This window comes from Natator depressus, chromosome 1 (genome assembly GCF_965152275.1).
Source record: "Natator depressus isolate rNatDep1 chromosome 1, rNatDep2.hap1, whole genome shotgun sequence".
NCBI lineage: Eukaryota > Metazoa > Chordata > Testudines > Cheloniidae > Natator > Natator depressus.
Genome location: NC_134234.1, coordinates 56053975 through 56071592, shown reverse-complemented (window position 1 = coordinate 56071592; position 17618 = coordinate 56053975). Strand labels below are relative to the sequence as shown.

Sequence of the window (17618 nt, the reverse complement as noted above, 5' to 3'; positions counted from 1 at the left end):
AGGTAGAGGAGGAACTTTGGTGTCAAGAGTGGGATTTGGTGTACACAGCGTGACGGAAGAAAGAGGGTGTTTGGGGAAAAAAAGGGGGGGGAGAGGGTCTATTTTTATTTTTTTTTCACCACAATGGAGGAGGTAGTGTGGGCACTGATACAAGCCACGGCTGCCCAACAGGAGGCTACCTGTGTCCAGGCAGCCGCCCAACAGGAGGCAGTGCGGCTGCAGCTAGAGACTAATCGCCTGCTGATGGACCAGGCTGCTCAAGACCGGGCTATGTTGCGGGAACTGGTAAACCAGGTAAAGGCCCTTACAGAGCTGAACTGCGGCCATGATGGGACGCAGATCATGCGGGCCAGCAATTGGCTGCAGAAAATGACGTGGGAGGATGATGTAGAGGCATACCTCCTGGCCTTTGAGAGGACAGCCCTGAAGGAGGCTTGGCCGTGAGGACAGTGGTCTGGCATCCTCGCTCCATTCCTGTGTGGGGAGGCCCAGAAGGCCTACTATGATTTGCCTGAAGAGGCTGCGGTAGACTACCTCCAGCTGAAAGCAGAGATCCTGGCCAGATCTGGGGTAATGACCGCAGTGCGGGCCCAGAGATATCATGAGTGGAGGGACCAGGAAAACAAAACCCCACGGTCCCAATTATATGACCTCATCCATCTCGCACGAAAGTGGTTACGAACTGAGTCCCAGAGTCCAGAGGAAATACTAGAGGTTCTGGTCATCGACCAGTACATGAGAGGACTATCGCCAGACCTTCGTGCCTGGGTAAGCCAGAATGAACCCTCCACCTACAACGAGGTTGTCGCACTGGTAGAAAGGCGAAGGACGGCAAGGGAGATGTCCCGACCAGTTAAGGAAGAAGCACCCTGGGTTAAACTAGCATCACCAAGCCCTAGAGCTCGGGTGACTGGGCCGCCAGGAGAGCCCAGGTGGAAAAAGAGAGGGGCTGAAGGCCCACCAGAAGCCACAAAGAGTCGGAGCACTGAGGGGGAAGAGGATCGTGATGTTAGACTCCCCAAACCAAAGGACCAGGGAACGCCTAGGGCTCCATACAGATGTTATGCCTGCGGGGAGTGGGGACACATAGCTGCACAGTGTCCCAATGCCGAGAAGCCTATGCAGTGTAACCTGGGGAACTGGGCAGACCCATGCTCCCTAATCCACCTTGTGGGGGTCTCACTAACCCCACATATGTACACTAGACCAGTGAAGCTAAATGGGGTAGAGACCACAGCACTGGTTGATTCGGGGAGTGCTGTCATGCTTGTCTCAGGGAAGCTCATGAAGCATAGTCAGCTGCTGTAGGCTAAGTGTACGGGGATAACATGCATCCATGGAACAGCTGGTTATTACCCCACCATCCCAGTAAAAATCGAGATTCAGGGGAACACTACTGAGGTAGCAGCAGGGGTGGTCCCTAAACTCCCATACCCAGTGCTCATAGGGAGGGACTTCCCAGGGTTTGGAGACTTACTCCCGGTAGGAGAATTGGAAAAAGGGGGAAGCCCTGAAGTTAGTGAGGCATCCATAGTAGACTATCAACCCCCAATCTTCTCTGAAATATCCCCAGATTTGTTCTCCACTCCCAGACAGGGTAGAAAGATGAAAAGGGAAAGAAGGGGCACTAAGGCCTTGGGAACCTGAATACTGGCCCAAAGCTAGAGGGTTGCTCTTGTAGGTAGGCGGACCTGAGCAACTGAAAAGGAGGCCACCCAGGAGGGAGAAGCACCTGAGTCTGACCCACACCCTAACGCCTCTGAACCAGTAGAGGCAACAGAGACTGGCCCCCTAGATCTCAGGCAGATTAGCCCTGGGAGAGGAAATTTTGGACGGGACCAGGCTGAAGACCCAAGGTACGACAACATTAGGAAAGAGATGACTGAAATAGATGAGGTCCCCGTGGAAGGGAAAACCCAGGGACCAGGACCCTACCTCATAATGAAGAAGAATCTCTTATACCGGGTTGCACCAGCACAGGGGCAGAAGGTACAGCAGATCCTAGTATCTCAAAAACACCAGAATGCTGTAATAAGTCTGGCCCATAGTCATCTTTTTGGGGGTAGAGAAGACCCTGGCATGGGTCCTGCGACGATTCTTCTGGCCCAGAGTACATGAAGAAGTGCGGCAGTACTGTGCCTCCTGCCCGGAGTGTCAATTGCACAGTCCCCGTCCCCACTTGAGGGCACCGTTAGTACCCCTTCCCATAATAAAGGTCCCCTTCGAGCGAATAGCCATGGACCTAGTGGGACCACTGGAGAAGACAGCCCGGGGCCACCAATATATACTTGTTGTTCTGAATTATGCTACTCGCTACCCAGAAGCCGTCCCCCTGCGGAACACAGCCTCTAAAACGGTAGCTAAAGAGTTGGTGGGGATCTTTGCCCGAGTGGGGCTACCAAAGGAGATATTAACAGACCAAGGTACCCCATTTATGTCGAAGCTAATGTGGGACCTCTGTACGCTGCTCCATATACTTAGACTGAAGTTCTCAGGGTATCATCCGCAGACCGATGGGCTGGTAGAAAGGTTTAACCGAACCCTCAAGGCAACGATAAGGAAAGTGGTAAGTCGGGACGGGAAGGATTGGGACACCGTACTACCCTACCTTATGTTTGCAATCCGGGAGGTACCTCAGGCCTCAACTGGGTTTTCCCCCTTTGAATTATTATACAGACGTCACCCCCGTGGCATACTAGATATCGCAAAAGAAATCTGGGAAGAGGAACCCAATGAGGGGAGAAATATAATTGACCATGTGTTGCAGATGCGAGAATGGATAGCCCGGGTCACCCCATTGTACGGGAACATTTGGAAAAGGCGCAAGAGGCCCAGCAAACCCATTACAATCGCCAGGCAAAAGTCCGACAGTTCCAACCAGGGGATCGGGTGATGGTGTTGGTACCCACGGCAGAAAACAAGCTTTTGGCCCAATGGCAGTAGCCCTATGAGGTGGTTGAATCCGTGGGGGAAGTAACCTACGAGATGCGGCAACCAGGACGCCAGAAACCAGAACAAATTTATCACATTAATCTCTTAAAGCCTTGGCACCAACGAGAGGCATGTGTAGTGGCCCAAGAGACCCCAATGCAGGAAATAACATGCAGGAGCAGATCAGGATATCCACTGATCTGACACCAAACCAGAAGAAGTAGGTAACTGAGATGATCAACCGATACCAGGACGTGTTTTCAATCAAACCAGGCCAGACCACCGAAGCATATCACCACATTATCACAGAACCTGGGGCAAAGGTAACTTTAAGGCCCTATCGGGTCCCAGCAGCAAAAAGGGAGGAGATTAAGGCAGAGGTAAAAAGGATGTTGGAGCTGGGAGTCATCGAAGAGTCCCACAGTCAGTGGTCAAGCCCAATTGTGTTGGTGCCCAAACCCGATGGCACCACTAGGTTTTGTAATGACTTTCACCGGCTGAATGAGATATCCAAATTCGATGCATGCCCCATACCCCGTATCGATGAGTTAGTTGACCGCCTGGGCAATGTCTGATTTTTGACCACCCTTGATTTAACAAAGGGATACTGGCAGATTCCCCTTGCCAAAGATGCGAAAGAAAAGACGGCATTTCCTACACCAGAGGGTCCGTTTCAATATACTGTTCTTTCTTTTGGACTGCATGGGGCACCTGCCACCTTCCAGCCTCTTATGGACAAGCTCCTACGGCCCCATACCAGTTATGCAGTGGCATATCTGGATGATGTGATTATTCACACCCCCAACTGGGAAACCCACTTAGAAAAGGTGGAAGCGGTTCTGGACATGCTAAGATGGGCTGGCTTCACAGCCAACCCGGCCAAGTGTGCTATAGGGCTAGCCGAGGCTAAATACCTTGGCTACATTGTAGGAAGGGGCATGGTCAAGCCCCAACTAAACAAACTAGAGGCTATCCAAAATTGGCCCAGCCGAATCGGAAAAAGCAAGTCCGGGCATTCCTGGGTGTGGTGGTGTACTACCCATGATTTATTCCCCATTTTGCCACCAGAGTGAGTGCCGTGACAGACCTGATAAAAGCCCGGGGTCCAGACATGGTGAAGTGGACAGATGCCGCAGAGAAAGCATTCATGGATCTACGGACAGCCCTATGCAGTAACCCCATGCTTATAGCCCCAGACTTCAACAAAAAATTTATTTTACAAACAGATGCATTTGAAGTAGGATTGGGAGCTGTCCTATCGCAGATGGTCGGAGATGAAGAACACCCAATCCTCTACCTCAGCAGGAAACTCCTCCCGAGAGAGCAGAAGTATGCTGTGGTTGAAAGAGAGTGCCTAGCTGTGAAATGGGCCATGGAAACACTACGTTATTACCTTCTGGGACAACGGTTTACCCTTGTGACCGACCATGCACCCCTCCAGTGGATGCAGCGAAATAAAGAGAAGAACGCAAGGGTGACCAGATGGTTCCTGTCCCTACAACCTTTCCAATTCACCATTCAACACCGGGCTGGAAGCCACCATGGCAATGCAGATGGCTTGTCACGAGTACACTGCCTGACGTCCCAAGTTGCCCAACCCTGTAGTGTTGAGCGGGGTGGGAGGGGGGATATGTGACAGGGTCGGGCCAGATGGCTACAGGAGGGTAACAGAAGGCAGTTATCTTAGCCCCAGGTTAAGTAGGTCCCTTTCCCATGGGTAAGATAACAGGGAAGGTTCCAGAAAAATCAGGAACTTTCTGGAAACAATTAAGACAGACAGGCTGATTAGAACACCTGCAGCCAATCAAGAAGCTGTTAGAATCAATTAAGGCAGGCTAATCAGGGCATCTGGGTTTAAAAAGGAGCTCACTTCAGTTTGTGGTGCGCGTGCGAGGAGGTGGGAGCAAGAGGCACTAGGAGCTGAGAGTGAGAACGCGGACTGTTAGAGGACTGAGAAGTATAAGCATTATCAGACACCAGGAGGAAGGTCCTGTGGTGAGGATAAAGAAGGTGTTGGGAGGAGGCCATGGGGAAGTAGCCCAGGGAGTTGTAGCTGTCACACAGCTGTTCCAGGAGGCATTCTAGACAGCTGCATTCCACAGGGCCCTGGGCTGGAACCTGGAGTAGAGGGCAGGCCCTGGTTCCCCACAAATCCTCCCAACTCCTGGTCAGACACAAGAGGAGTCGACCTGGACTGTGGGTTCAGTCGACCTGGACTGTCCCCCAAGCTGAGGGCTGCCGTGAAGCTCCAAGGCGAGCAAATCCGCCAATAAGCACAAGACTCACCAAGGTAAAGGAGGAACTTTGTCACAGTATTCATAATTCTTCCTCTGGTGTTCATACATTTCACAGTGATAGTAATCACTAGTGTGTCACTAGCTTTCAGGAAAGACCTCATTCCGTACACTTTGTATACAATATTACTGTATTATAAATCAGCTGATGCAGTTGCTTATCACTTGAGCTTCAGCCCCGTTTTTAGAGACCAGTAAACCTTTGAAATGGGTTCTTCTGTAACATAAAACCCAGACTAAGTTTCTCTTTCGTGCTGGGTATAGACACCATGCTGTCTTCAGGGCTGTCCCTAGGGGGTGCAAGGCCCGGGACATAGGCACAGAGTTTCTAATCCACTGCGCGGTGCTGCCCAGGCCCCGCCTTTTCCCCGTCCAGTTCTGCTCCCTCCCCTGAGCATGCTGCACCCTCGCTCCTCTCCCCTCCCCCCCCCCGCCAACGGTTCCTGATGCCACAAAACATCTGATCCGTGGCACACGGTAAACACTGAGAGGGAGGGGGAGGCGCTGATCGGTGGGACCTGCCATCGGGCAGGAGGTGCTGTGGGGAGGGGAGGGGGAGATTCTGGTAGGGCCTCCCGATTTGCCTCCTCACGCCGCTCGCCCGCCTGCCTCCCACCTCCCCTCCCCTCCCCTCCCTGCTAATGGGGTCCCACAAAGCGCAGGGCCTGGGACAGTAGCCCCAATTCACCGTACCCAAGGGACGGCTCTTGCTGTCTTCTCCTCCACTTGTTAGTGTGAAATTTGCCTCCACTCCCTTGTTAGCTTGATATCTGTTTACTGCTTATATGTAAATAGAGGAAAACACACATTCCTTTGTTTAGGATAGACCTGTTTTACAATTCCCCTGACACACCCAGTTTACACACACTTTAGTTTTAATTCCAGCATATGTTCATAACCTTAATACCCATTATGTACATACATCACTCAAGAATATTAATGATCAGTGAGTTACTTATTTTCAAATGATTCCTCACAAGGCATATTTTGTGCAAAGATTATTACAGTAGTGTATAGGCACATATGGACTGCTTTCTTTGTTACTATATGTATAACTTTCAAGCTGGCCGTATTGTTTGCTTGCACCCAGTTTACCAAGCAATCCAGATCGTTCTGTATCAGTGACCTGTCCTCCTTGTTATTTACCACTCCTCCTAATCTTTGGGTCATATGCAAACTTTATTAGTGATGATTTTATATTTTCTTCCAGATTACTGATAAAAATGTAAAATAGTGTAAGGCCAAGAACCCTTCTAGAAATACCACCACCCCCGAGGGTGATTGCTTGTTTGCAATTACATTTTGATACCTGTCAGCCAGTTTTTAATCCACTCAAAGGGTGCCATGTTGATTTTGTATCAATCTAGTTTCTTAATTGAAATGTTGTGCAGTACTAAGACAGATGTCTTAATACAGAAGTCTATTTTGGCAATACAATTACTTTTATCAACCAAATTTGTAATCTAATTTTAAAAAATCAAGTTAGTTTGACAGGATGTGTCAAACCCATGTTTCCTGTGACATGCTAAGAGCAAACGTAAAAAGGAAGAGCATGGTGGTTTAGTGAAAATGGGTCTTCCATGCATATGGGATAGCAAGGAAGAAGGCATGGAGGTGACAGTAGGAGAAGGAATAAAAGGGGGGGTCAGGGCTAGCATTACTGGGATGGTGAGAGGAGAGAGGGAGTACTGAAGGAGAGAAGGTCAGTGATGTGGGCATCCCAGATATCGTGAAGCCAGAAACAATTATACAGCCATAAAATTATGGATTGCCACAGGCCCTGAATATAATAATAAAGTTCTTTATGCTACTGAAATGCTTTAGAATGAATTAGAACGACAGAAAGTGTTTCTTTTACAAATAAACAGTTCATAATAGCAGAATTCTATCTACAGGAGCCAAGGTACTGAGCACCCAAACTCCACTTGGGCCTGATTCCTATAAGGTTTCAGAGTCAGGTCTTACTCAGCCCTTATACAGGCAAAACTCAGAGAGGGTGAGGCTGGTTAGGCCAGTGGACCTGGCTTGGAGAGAGCTGTGTTCAATTCCTGGCTCTGTTACAGCCTTCCAGTGAGACCTTGGGCTAGTCACTTACTCTCTGTGCCCCAGCTGTAAAACAGCAATAGCAATCTTTCCTTTTTCCAACCCTTTGTCTGTCTTGTCTATTAAAATTGTAAAGGATTTGGGGCAGGACCTTGTTGTGTTTCTACAATTCCTAGCACAATGGGGCCCCAATCTCTGCTTGGGTCTCTCGCTATTACTGTAATACAAAGAATGAGAGGTTTTGCCTGAGTGAGGACTGCAAGATTTGCCCATATAAAATGCCCATTAAATGAGTACATCTCCCATGGATAGTGCTATGGGATGTGAGTGTCTCTAAATCTATTAAATAGATCCATTTTATAGAATATTTACTATTTTCCATTTAAACTGATCATTGTGCACATAAGCCTGCTTTAATACACACGCATTTACTGGTTCGTGTTGGTTCAAATATTTATTTTAGAAGCAGACCTTTTAAAATGTATTCTATTCTTTGGGCCCAATCCTGTTCTCAATTCTATTGATTTCAACAGGGGAGTGATAAGAACCCCTTATGTCTGCATTCGCTGACTGCCAGGATCGTACTGCTGTTGGTCTGTTACAACCTGGGAGCAGTAGGAGCCTACTAAGCAAGGGCACATGGGAGCTGCACAAAAGATTGCTGAATAAAACCCTGTAACAAACAAAAAAAAAACCAAGTGGGAAGACTGTACAGCATGAATTTCAGCCAACGTATACTGTGTGCATTGCATTACAATTAAAAAACACACATACAGCTGAGTTGAAAGCCCACTAATTATTTTATATACTGACCAGAATTGTGCGTGGCCCTTTATAGACAAATAACATTAATGCTCCCTGCCCCAAGAAACTTACAAAGCCGAAGGATGTATGATAAAAGTAAAAGGCATTATTTAATAAGTCTGATATGCAGCATTGCTTACAGTGCCTGTTTTTGCACTGGAACCTGTTTAAACAAATTCCTAACAGAAAAAATATTAAACATACTTGATCGTGTTCATTTAAATTGGAGTGGGGCGAAGATGTCGTGGAAAGCATTTGTCTGTATTTTAATAGGTTCTTTTAAGCCTCCTTTACAAGGATGAGTTAAGTGATCTCGTTGTCATGTCATTATCACATTTTGAAGTTAAACAGCTACATGATCTACGAACTCTCATCACACACTTAATTACTCCTGCGTTTTTCCCCTGTTCTTGAAATACATTATATTTCTTTGGCAGTCCGCCGGGAGCAATGACTGCTTTTGTGACAGCGACATTGCCAGTGGTGTAAAAATCTATGCATCTGTCAGGTTTCCCCATGTGAAACATAATTGCTTAATTTCCATTTGAAAGTACATCCCTGACATTAGAACAACGTAGACGCACCAAGGATAACAATGATTTCCTGACACCTACAATGGGGCATAATGTGGTAATAAATATGTGTGCAAAATGAATGCTCTGTGCACAGAGGGAGCAGGTCTGAATTTACAGCTGCAGATGAAGTGTTCCTCAGGAAAAAAAATAATAAAAAGAACGAAACCAACAGATTAGCATCAGCGTGAGTCTATGTCAGCCAGATGGCTTGCTGTGGAAAAAGAGCTTCCCTGCTTTATTCCAGTAACCCTGCCTAACAGGCTGAATGTCTGAGATGAGAGGGGAAAAAATGAGCTCATTCCGCTGTTTTTTTGTTTCGTTTTGTTTTCTTGCCTATGTACAGCTTAAGCTGAAGCGAAGGAGGCAGCTTGAAACGAATACAGAAGTCATACCTGAACAATGATGTGTTAGACTATATTTATAATTCAGTGGCAGGGGCCAGGAGAGCTCAAAGTCAGGCATTCGAGCATTCAGACAGGATAACATAAAAGCAGTGACAGTAAAGGTGGAGAAAACCCTTGTGATATTCCTGAAAGTGCTAAGCCAACATTGCGCTGCAGGATTTAATGCTGTAGACCAAAGCTTGGGGAGACTGCAGTGTTTAGAAATCTACATTCATAGAGGGGAAGATATTGAGGAAATTTGTGTCAAAAAATATCATTTTCAAAACTGGCTGCCAAAAGTTAGGCTTCTAAATTCATAGCGGCAAAGAAGGTTGGTCTTGTAATTAGAGCCCTGCCTGAGATTCAGGTAGCTTGAGTTCAAAGGCTGACCTCCACAGACATCCTGTATGCATTTGGGCAAGCCACCGAACACCTATCTGCCTCAAATCCTCACCTAGAAATAATAATAATTTCTTTCTCCCACCTTTCTCAAGCTTGTCTGTTTAGACCATATGCTCTTCAGAGCAGGGACGGACTTCTACTGTATGTTTGTATAGCACCTTCAACAATCGGCCTTGGGCTCAGTTGGCGCCATAACGTGCTATTGTCATACAAATAACTTTTTGACAAGTTAATAAAACTTGCCTGATTTCAAAGGTGTTGGGTGCCTGCTCCCATTGATTGCGGAGAGATTTGAGGCTGCTCAGCAGGTCTGAAAATCAGACAGTTTATAATGAGGTGAGTAAATGTAGGCACCCATTTTTTAAAATCATGGTCATAGTGTCCATTTCTCTAAAGAGAGGTGAGAACAGAGTACTGTATTTACAGGAACACCTTGCTAGTCAAGTATTGTTTCAATAAATTTCTGAGAAGGCAGTTACTTAAGCAGACAGCTGCGTTGGCCAATGTGCTTTGCATAACAGGGATGAAGGCCTAGAATTTCTGGATTCCAGTGGAAACGAAGCACACCTTGGGTGCTGTGGTGAGAGCTCCCCTGAAGAAAGGCAGTAGAAGTAATCGGAGTGACTGCTACACACTGTCTGGCTGTTAGATACAATGAGTAGGAGAGAGTCTTTTTGCTCTCAGTTAGAGAGTGGGTCAAGACCTCTACCTAGGATGGAGCTTGGTGCAGTTGGGTTGTTGTTTATTCTGCACCCAATGAGGATTCCTTGGAACATGAAGGGACAGATGAGGACCCCTAGTTCCTTGGATGTTTACCTTAGATTTGGTTTTATGTAGACGCTAATGCTAAATGTGCTTAGAGTATCCACCCCTTCATTCTCTGCCTGTCTTTGGCAGTGAGTGAATGTCTATCATGTTAATGTCTACAAAAAATTACCGTTTTAATGACCTATTTGCTTCAATTAAGTCTGAGCTATTATCTTTCCAAAGGGGAGAGGGGGAGCAGATCAGCAGGACATGTGAGAGGAGCATTTAAGGGGCCAGCTGAAATGCAATGTGTGTGGATTTGGAAAGGCTGTGTGATGAATCTGTGACATTGCAGTATTTCAGTCATCACATTTCTGACTCTGGTTCATGCATCATTTGCTATGAAAGTTTTGAGATTTTAATCAGTGTTTGAAGAGTAAATTGATACAGTCTAATCATTTAGAATCTCTGGCAAACGACCAAAGTGTATTATGTTAAGTGTATGTTATGTATTATACAAGCTGCTTGCTGCAAATTAATTGAGTATTCCCATGCTAGATAATGTTTCTACATTCCTTGGAGCCCATCCCTTTGCGTGTGAGTGTTTTCCCAAGTGCAATGCAGATGTCAGAGAAAAGGTGAATATATAACATATGTAAAAGACTGGCTTTGTTACACACAATATGGTATCAAGCTTTGTAACCCTATTTACTAACTTGTGTGGTTGTTGATTTTTCTACGTAATGTGTAACAGGAAAACTGCTGGGCACAAAATGAAATGTATCTTCAAAAGCAGCACAGGAAAGGAAAGCCTGTGCCACAAGACTATTAAATAAACACCCAGATGTGTTCACATTCCCTCCTATGAATTATATGGCTTGGCAAGTGGATTACCCCATATAAATGACAGATTTAAGTGCTCAGTCAATATAGGTAGGAAATTTGCTATTGTATTGTGTCTTAAAGAGCCAGTTGTTTCCCTATGTAATGTTCATCTTCCCTCTTCTTCCTGAAGTGCACTTGAGGCAACTCTCTGATCAGATGTGTAGAAACATGTTCATTCTCAAGCCCAAGCATAGAGGGAGAAGGTCATTCATTTCCCATGAAGCGCGAACAATTCATGTAATTTGTGTCATTTCCCCCTTTGATTAAAAATATGAGAGGCCTTGACGGACTTGGGGGCGAGGCGGGGGGGTGTCAGTTCATCCCTCTTGACCCCAGATAAGGTGAAGCCCCAGGATGACTCTGGGTAGAAATGGGATTTGAAAGGCCCTTGTTCCCTCACAAAAGGGCCATGACTAGATTCAGTGGATTTAGTATGCTCACTGGCTTAGAGGATTTGATATAATAAGAAAAGGGATTCTTTAGCTTTCATCCCAGCTCTTTTATATCTGGCAGAAGTAATATGTTGCAAGACAACTTCTAATCATTCAACACCTTTCATAAGGATGTTGAGTATAAACAATAGAAAAGCAAATACTCTTGAGCTTCCTGCCAATGTGATTCTTCAAACCCCCTCCTCTAGGGCAGTGGTTCCCAACTTTTCATGGTCAAGCCTTCCTTTACCCTGTTTATGCCCCCCCCTCCCGGAGCCATGCTGGGAGTGGGGCCAGGGCTCAGGTTGGGGGACATGGACAGAGGTGAGGATCTGAGGCTGGGGCCACAGCTGGGGTGGGCTGGGAATGGGAAGAGACCTGTGGCTAGGGGCCGAGGCTGGGGTCAGGGCCAGGAGCGGAAGCCATGGGTGAGCCGCAGTGGGGGACCAAGGATGGGGATGGGGTTGGGGCTGGGTCCAGGGCCACGGCTGGGGGTGGGGCTGGAGCAGAGTTGGGGGAGGAGCAAGGCTGGGTGGCACTCACTCCCCGTTCCCCGTGGAGGCTGGCCCGGGCCCTTTTGGGGACCTCTGCTCTAGGGTTAAGAAGGAAGTTCAGTCTGTGTGCCCATCAAATGTTTGGACTCTCTGGTGGTGGTACTGGGACCTGGAATGGGACTGCCAACTCCTTTCACAGGGGCCATAGTATGGCTTTTAGACCTTAACTGTCACTCACTTCCGATATGGGAGGCACCCACCGGAATCACTTACCTAGTGGTGAATGCTTGTGTTTCATGAACATCTCCCAGAGCCAGAAGTGGGGGAAGGGAGCTTAGAGACAAGGGGGACTTTCATTTTAGATTGACATGCCAGAATAGGGAATTTTGGGAGATGGGAGACCCAGCTCTCCCACTCACTTATTCACTCTGTGGCCTTAGGTGAATCATTTCACCTTTCTACCCCTGTTTCCTCTTATGTTAATTAGAGATAATTATCTGCATTGGGAGATCTCACAATGAAAGATGCTGCATTATGTCACTGGGCGACCTACTCACCACAGGCTGTTCATGGGAACAGCAGCAAAAGCACAAGCAGCCAATGCTCAGCCAAAGGGGTTAGCTATGTTAGCCCACAGTAGCCGTCTCAGGCTCTTACCCTCCATTTGAGCCAGCCACTAGAGGGAAATATGAGCACACACTTAACTAATGAGTTCTACATCAGCAAATGTCTGAGCCGCTCAGGAATCTGAAGACTGCCACTTTGTCATGAACTTACCATGTTGTTATCCAGTGGGGATAGAACCCATGATCCTCAGTCCCAGATATTTGAGCTAAAGGAATAAACGCCCATAGAAGTAGGTAGCAACTTTTTAGTCACTATACGTGCCAGCCACTAGAGGGAGACATGACCACAGATACTTAGCCAGCACCTTACATGCACCAATTATTACTGGGTCTCAGAATCACTGAGCTTCACTTTTAACATAATTGCTATGCTGGAACCCAAGAAGTGTGGGTCAGTATTACCTCTGTGCCTTCAGCATAATGCGAAGGCTTTGATTTGTGTACGTATTCAGGTAGGTTATAAATTTTGTCAAATGATGGGGTAGTTGTTAATATTACAAAATACTATTTGACTAAATTTGCTACTCAGTCTTATTGACAAGCGAAGCAACCAGAGCGCTGTCTTCATCTAAGGTGCAGTTGCTGTGTCCTCGGTAATATCACATTTTTAAATTAAGAGCCAACTGGGGAGGACACAGACAGTATTAGATTACTTTTTAATAAGGAACAAAAGCTCAACTGTTTCCCTTGAAAGCAAAAGCACTGAATTCACCGTTCTTACTACAGTATTGGATTGCTAAACATCAGGAATGAAACTTTATTATCTTTCATTACAGTGCTTGATAACAAATGTTCTGAATTTTATTGTTCCTTGTTTTCCTTTTATTACAACAAAACACAGAACCTAGAATGGGCATTGCCGTCGCTAAAGTGCTGTGTCCTCATCTGATCTGAAAGCTGCTGTTCCGCATCCCCCTTTGTATGCTCTCCATTACACAGCCTGGCTTCAGCCTCTGACAGATAACAAGTGAGAACAAAAAGAGGTGTGAAAAAAAAAATAAGTGAAATCGCCAAGGAGTCCCCTGCTGTGAACAGAGCCAGCTTTTTAGCCATCCCAGGAGGAAACACTGACAAAATTGCTGATACCCTTTCTTAGACTCTGGCTTTGTCCTGTGAGAGCAGATATTCTCACAGGCAAAGCTGATGCATTCAGTTCTGCTTTATCTGACAGAGCGGCTATTTTGTTTCTGAACTTCTATTGTCACTTGATACTTATCGAGTTCTGTACTTCTGTGTAAGAAAAGCACCAACAAGAGCTAAAACCTCTAAGTCAAAGTGTGCTAAAACCTGCTCAACTAACTGGTGGAGAGATGGGGAAAATAAAAGAGAAATGGAACATACCCGGAGTCAGGGAATAAGTGTGAGGTGGCTAGCAGGAGAGCACAGGATAAAAGGGAGCTGAAGGAGGGTAAAATCCCTAAGGCATGCATTGTACCACTCCACACCCATCCTTCCAGCAGTTTAAAAGCAGTGAGTCTGGCCTGGGAAGTTATGTTCTAGGAGCATGGTGGCTGCTAGTCAATCCGTCTGTCATAGGGTTTTGTACTGCAGACTGCCACCATAACCTGGGAGCACCTTCCACGTAACTCTGATAATAACAGTGGAGTCCTTAGTGGAGGCTTTCCTGGCTCAGAAAGAGGATTGGAGGGTTGAAGTGAGGAGAAAACAAAGGTTTCAGAGTAACAGCCGTGTTAGTCTGTATTCGCAAAAAGAAAAGGAGTACTTGTGGCACCTTAGAGACTAACCAATTTATTTGAGCATGAGCTTTCGTGAGCTACAGCTCACTTCATCGGATGCATTCGATGAAGTGAGCTGTAGCTCACGAAAGCTCATGCTCAAATAAATTGGTTAGTCTCTAAGGTGCCACAAGTACTCCTTTTCTTTTTGGAGAAAACAAAGAGATTCACAAAGCTCCATCTGGGAGGAAGAATTCTCTTGCTCCTCAAAGTGAGGATGCTGAAATGCAAATGGCTATGAAGGTAGTGGCTGCAAGGTACATTTGTATGGCATCACTAAAAGCTGTACTGCTGATTAGAGACACCCCCCTATAATGTGACAGTGGAAGGCTCTGTCTGCACAAAGTGCAGTAACGTGACTGCTTTAACAGCTGTACTTCAGCATCATCAGGATATGAATAAAGCTGTGGATAAAACTAGTTATAACAGTGTTTGGCCAGGCATAGTGGATGAGGCCAAATCAGGTTATTGAAGCTGCTTTAACATAGGTTGAGATTGGAATAGAACATGCTTTAACACAATGTAATACTGCTCAAACCCTGTGATGATCTGGGTTAGCTACAAGAATTGTGTTTAAACCTTGCATAAGCTGTAAATCCTGATTCTTTGCCTTGTGTAGGCCTGTCAATGACTCAACTACATTTATGCCTAGATTTTCAAAGGCCTTGTTTACAACAGTGATTTGCCCAGGGTACAACACTAGTGGACAGCCACTGCACAAGTACTAACCCCTAGTGTAGACAAGCAAAGCCACTGTAAGCTACAGTCTGCACCGGTGCAGTTTACTCCAGTTGCAAGCAGGGGAAAGCTGAACCAGTGCAAGTCACTAGGGGTTTTCAGTCACGTAGCCGCCTCAATACAAAAGGCTGAAATCCCCAGTGTGGACATGGTCTATGTCACTAATCACCATGGTGAGCAGATGAGACATGACAGCAGACTGTTTTGGATCATCTTCCCCTCTCCTTATGTGAAATAAAGTAGCAGGAGTATTTTGAAACAAATCCTTGATGTACTCACCATATGCAAGGCTGCTGCTGGTGAGCAGCTGCTGGCTGTCAGCGTATTTCATAACAGCAATAGTCTTGCTGGCTAGATTTCCCAGAGCATCTGCCTCTACAAGAAGGGGGAGGAAAGAGACCACACGTGTGATAATGTGCATGGTCTATATTAGGCATTTATAGGAAGAGGAGCTTTGAAACAAAGGCCTGAAAGTGCGAAGAGGAGAAGGGAAGACTTTCTGGGCTACATTTTTGAAAACTGGAAATTCACCTGCACTCACAAAAAAAGGTATGTATAGTGGTCTGGCTGCATTGGTGTGTGCAGGTACCACAGTGGCATGTGCAAATTAGGCACTCAAGTGGGTATGTTCCTTAACTGCTCTCCATGTTCTGTGCTTTGACCCTGTCACCCCAGAATGCATAGCGTGCGTAGTCTCTGCTGTTTACCATGTGCTGACTAATGGTGGCACACATCTAGGAGGACGCCATAAATCTGTGGTAGTTTTCAAGATCCCAAAGTTCAAAACAATTAGCTCTTGCCAGAACCAATCTGTCTTTTCACCTAGTTACATGTGAAGTGGGATCACATTTATTCCCTTTTTGGTCATTGACATTCACCATCCGTCAATATTTCATAAGCTAAATAAGACAGTGGCCTAAAGCTGCGTCAGGTGACATGTGAGCAAATGAAGGTGCAAAGAGTTTTGCTTCTGGACCAAAGTAGGGTGCCTACTTTCATAGTATCTTCATTGTGTTTTAGAGTAACAGCCGTGTTAGTCTGTATTCGCAAAAAGAAAAGGAGTACTTGTGGCACCTTAGAGACTAACCAATTTATTTGAGCATAAGCTTTCGTGAGCTACAGCTCACTTCATCGGATGCATAGTGTGGAAAGTACAGAAGATCTTTTTATACACACAAAGCATGAAAAAATGGGTGTTTACCACTACAAAAGGTTTTCTCTCCCCCCACCCCACTCTCCTGCTGGTAATAGCTTATCTAAAGTGATCACTCTCCTTACAATGTGTATGATAATCAAGTTGGGCCATTTCCAGCACAAATCCAGGTTTTCTCCACTCCCCTCCCCAAACCCACTCTCCTGTTGGTAATAGCTTATCTAAAGTGATCACTCTCCTTACAATGTGTATGATAATCAAGGTGGGCCATTTCCAGCACAAATCCAGGGTTTAACAAGAACGTCGGGGGGGGGGGGGGGAAATAGGAAAGAACAAGGGGAAATAGGTTACCTTGCATAATGACTTAGCCACTCTCAGTCTCTATTCAAGCCTAAGTTAATTGTATCCAATTTGCAAATGAATTCCAATTCAACAGTCTCTCGCTGGAGTCTGGTTTTGAAGTTTTTTTGTTCTAATATCGCAACTTTCATGTCTGTAATCGCGTGACCAGAGAGATTGAAGTGTTCTCTGACTGGTTTATGAATGTCATAATTCTTGACATCTGATTTGTGTCCATTTATTCTTTTACGTAGAGACTGTCCAGTTTGACCGATGTACATGGCAGAGGGGCATTGCTGGCACATGATGGCATATATCACATTGGTGGATGTGCAGGGGAACGAGCCTCTGATAGTGTGGCTGATGTTATTAGGCCCTGTGATGGTGTCCCCTGAATAGATATGTGGGCACAGTTGGCAACGGGCTTTGTTGCAAGGATAGGTTCCTGGGTTAGTGGCTCTGTTGTGTGGTATGTAGTTGCTGGTGAGTATTTGCTTCAGGTTGGGGGGCTGTCTGTAGGCAAGGACTGGCCTGTCTCCCAAGATTTGTGAGAGTGTTGGGTCATCCTTCAGGATAGGTTGTAGATCCTTAATAATGCGTTGGAGGGGTTTCAGTTGGGGGCTGAAGGTGACGGCTAGTGGCGTTCTGTTATTTTCTTTGTTAGGCCTGTCCTGTAGTAGGTGACTTCTGGGAACTCTTCTGGCTCTATCAGTCTGTTTCTTCACTACCGCAGGTGGGTATTGTACTTGTAAGAATGTTGATAGAGATCTTGTAGGTGTTTGTCTCTGTCTGAGGGGTTGGAGCAAATGCAGTTGTATCGCAGAGCTTGGCTGTAGACAATGGATCGTGTGGTGTGGTCAGGGAGAAAGCTGGAGGCATGTAGGTAGGAATAGCGGTCATTAGGTTTCCGGTATAGGGTGGTGTTTATGTGACCATCGTTTATTAGCACTGTAGTGTCCAGGAAGTGGATCTCTTGTGTGGACTGGACCAGGCTGAGGTTGATGGTGGGATGGAAATTGTTGAAATCATGGTGGAAT

At 46.1% G+C, this 17618-nt stretch overlaps 1 protein-coding gene across 1 annotated transcript in view; it reads right to left on the bottom strand.

Moving 5' to 3' along the window:
• Positions 1-13440: 13440 nt before the first annotated feature.
• LOC141991943 (guanylate cyclase soluble subunit beta-2-like) overlaps positions 13441-17618 on the bottom strand; it is a 34863-nt gene continuing 30685 nt past the window's right edge. The window contains exons 15-16 of the mRNA XM_074960412.1: positions 15369-15464; positions 13441-13568 (exon numbers count right to left, since the gene is read on the bottom strand). Of these exons, the coding sequence (XP_074816513.1) occupies positions 13441-13568; positions 15369-15464 (224 nt within the window). The remainder of the gene's footprint in view (positions 13569-15368; positions 15465-17618) is intronic.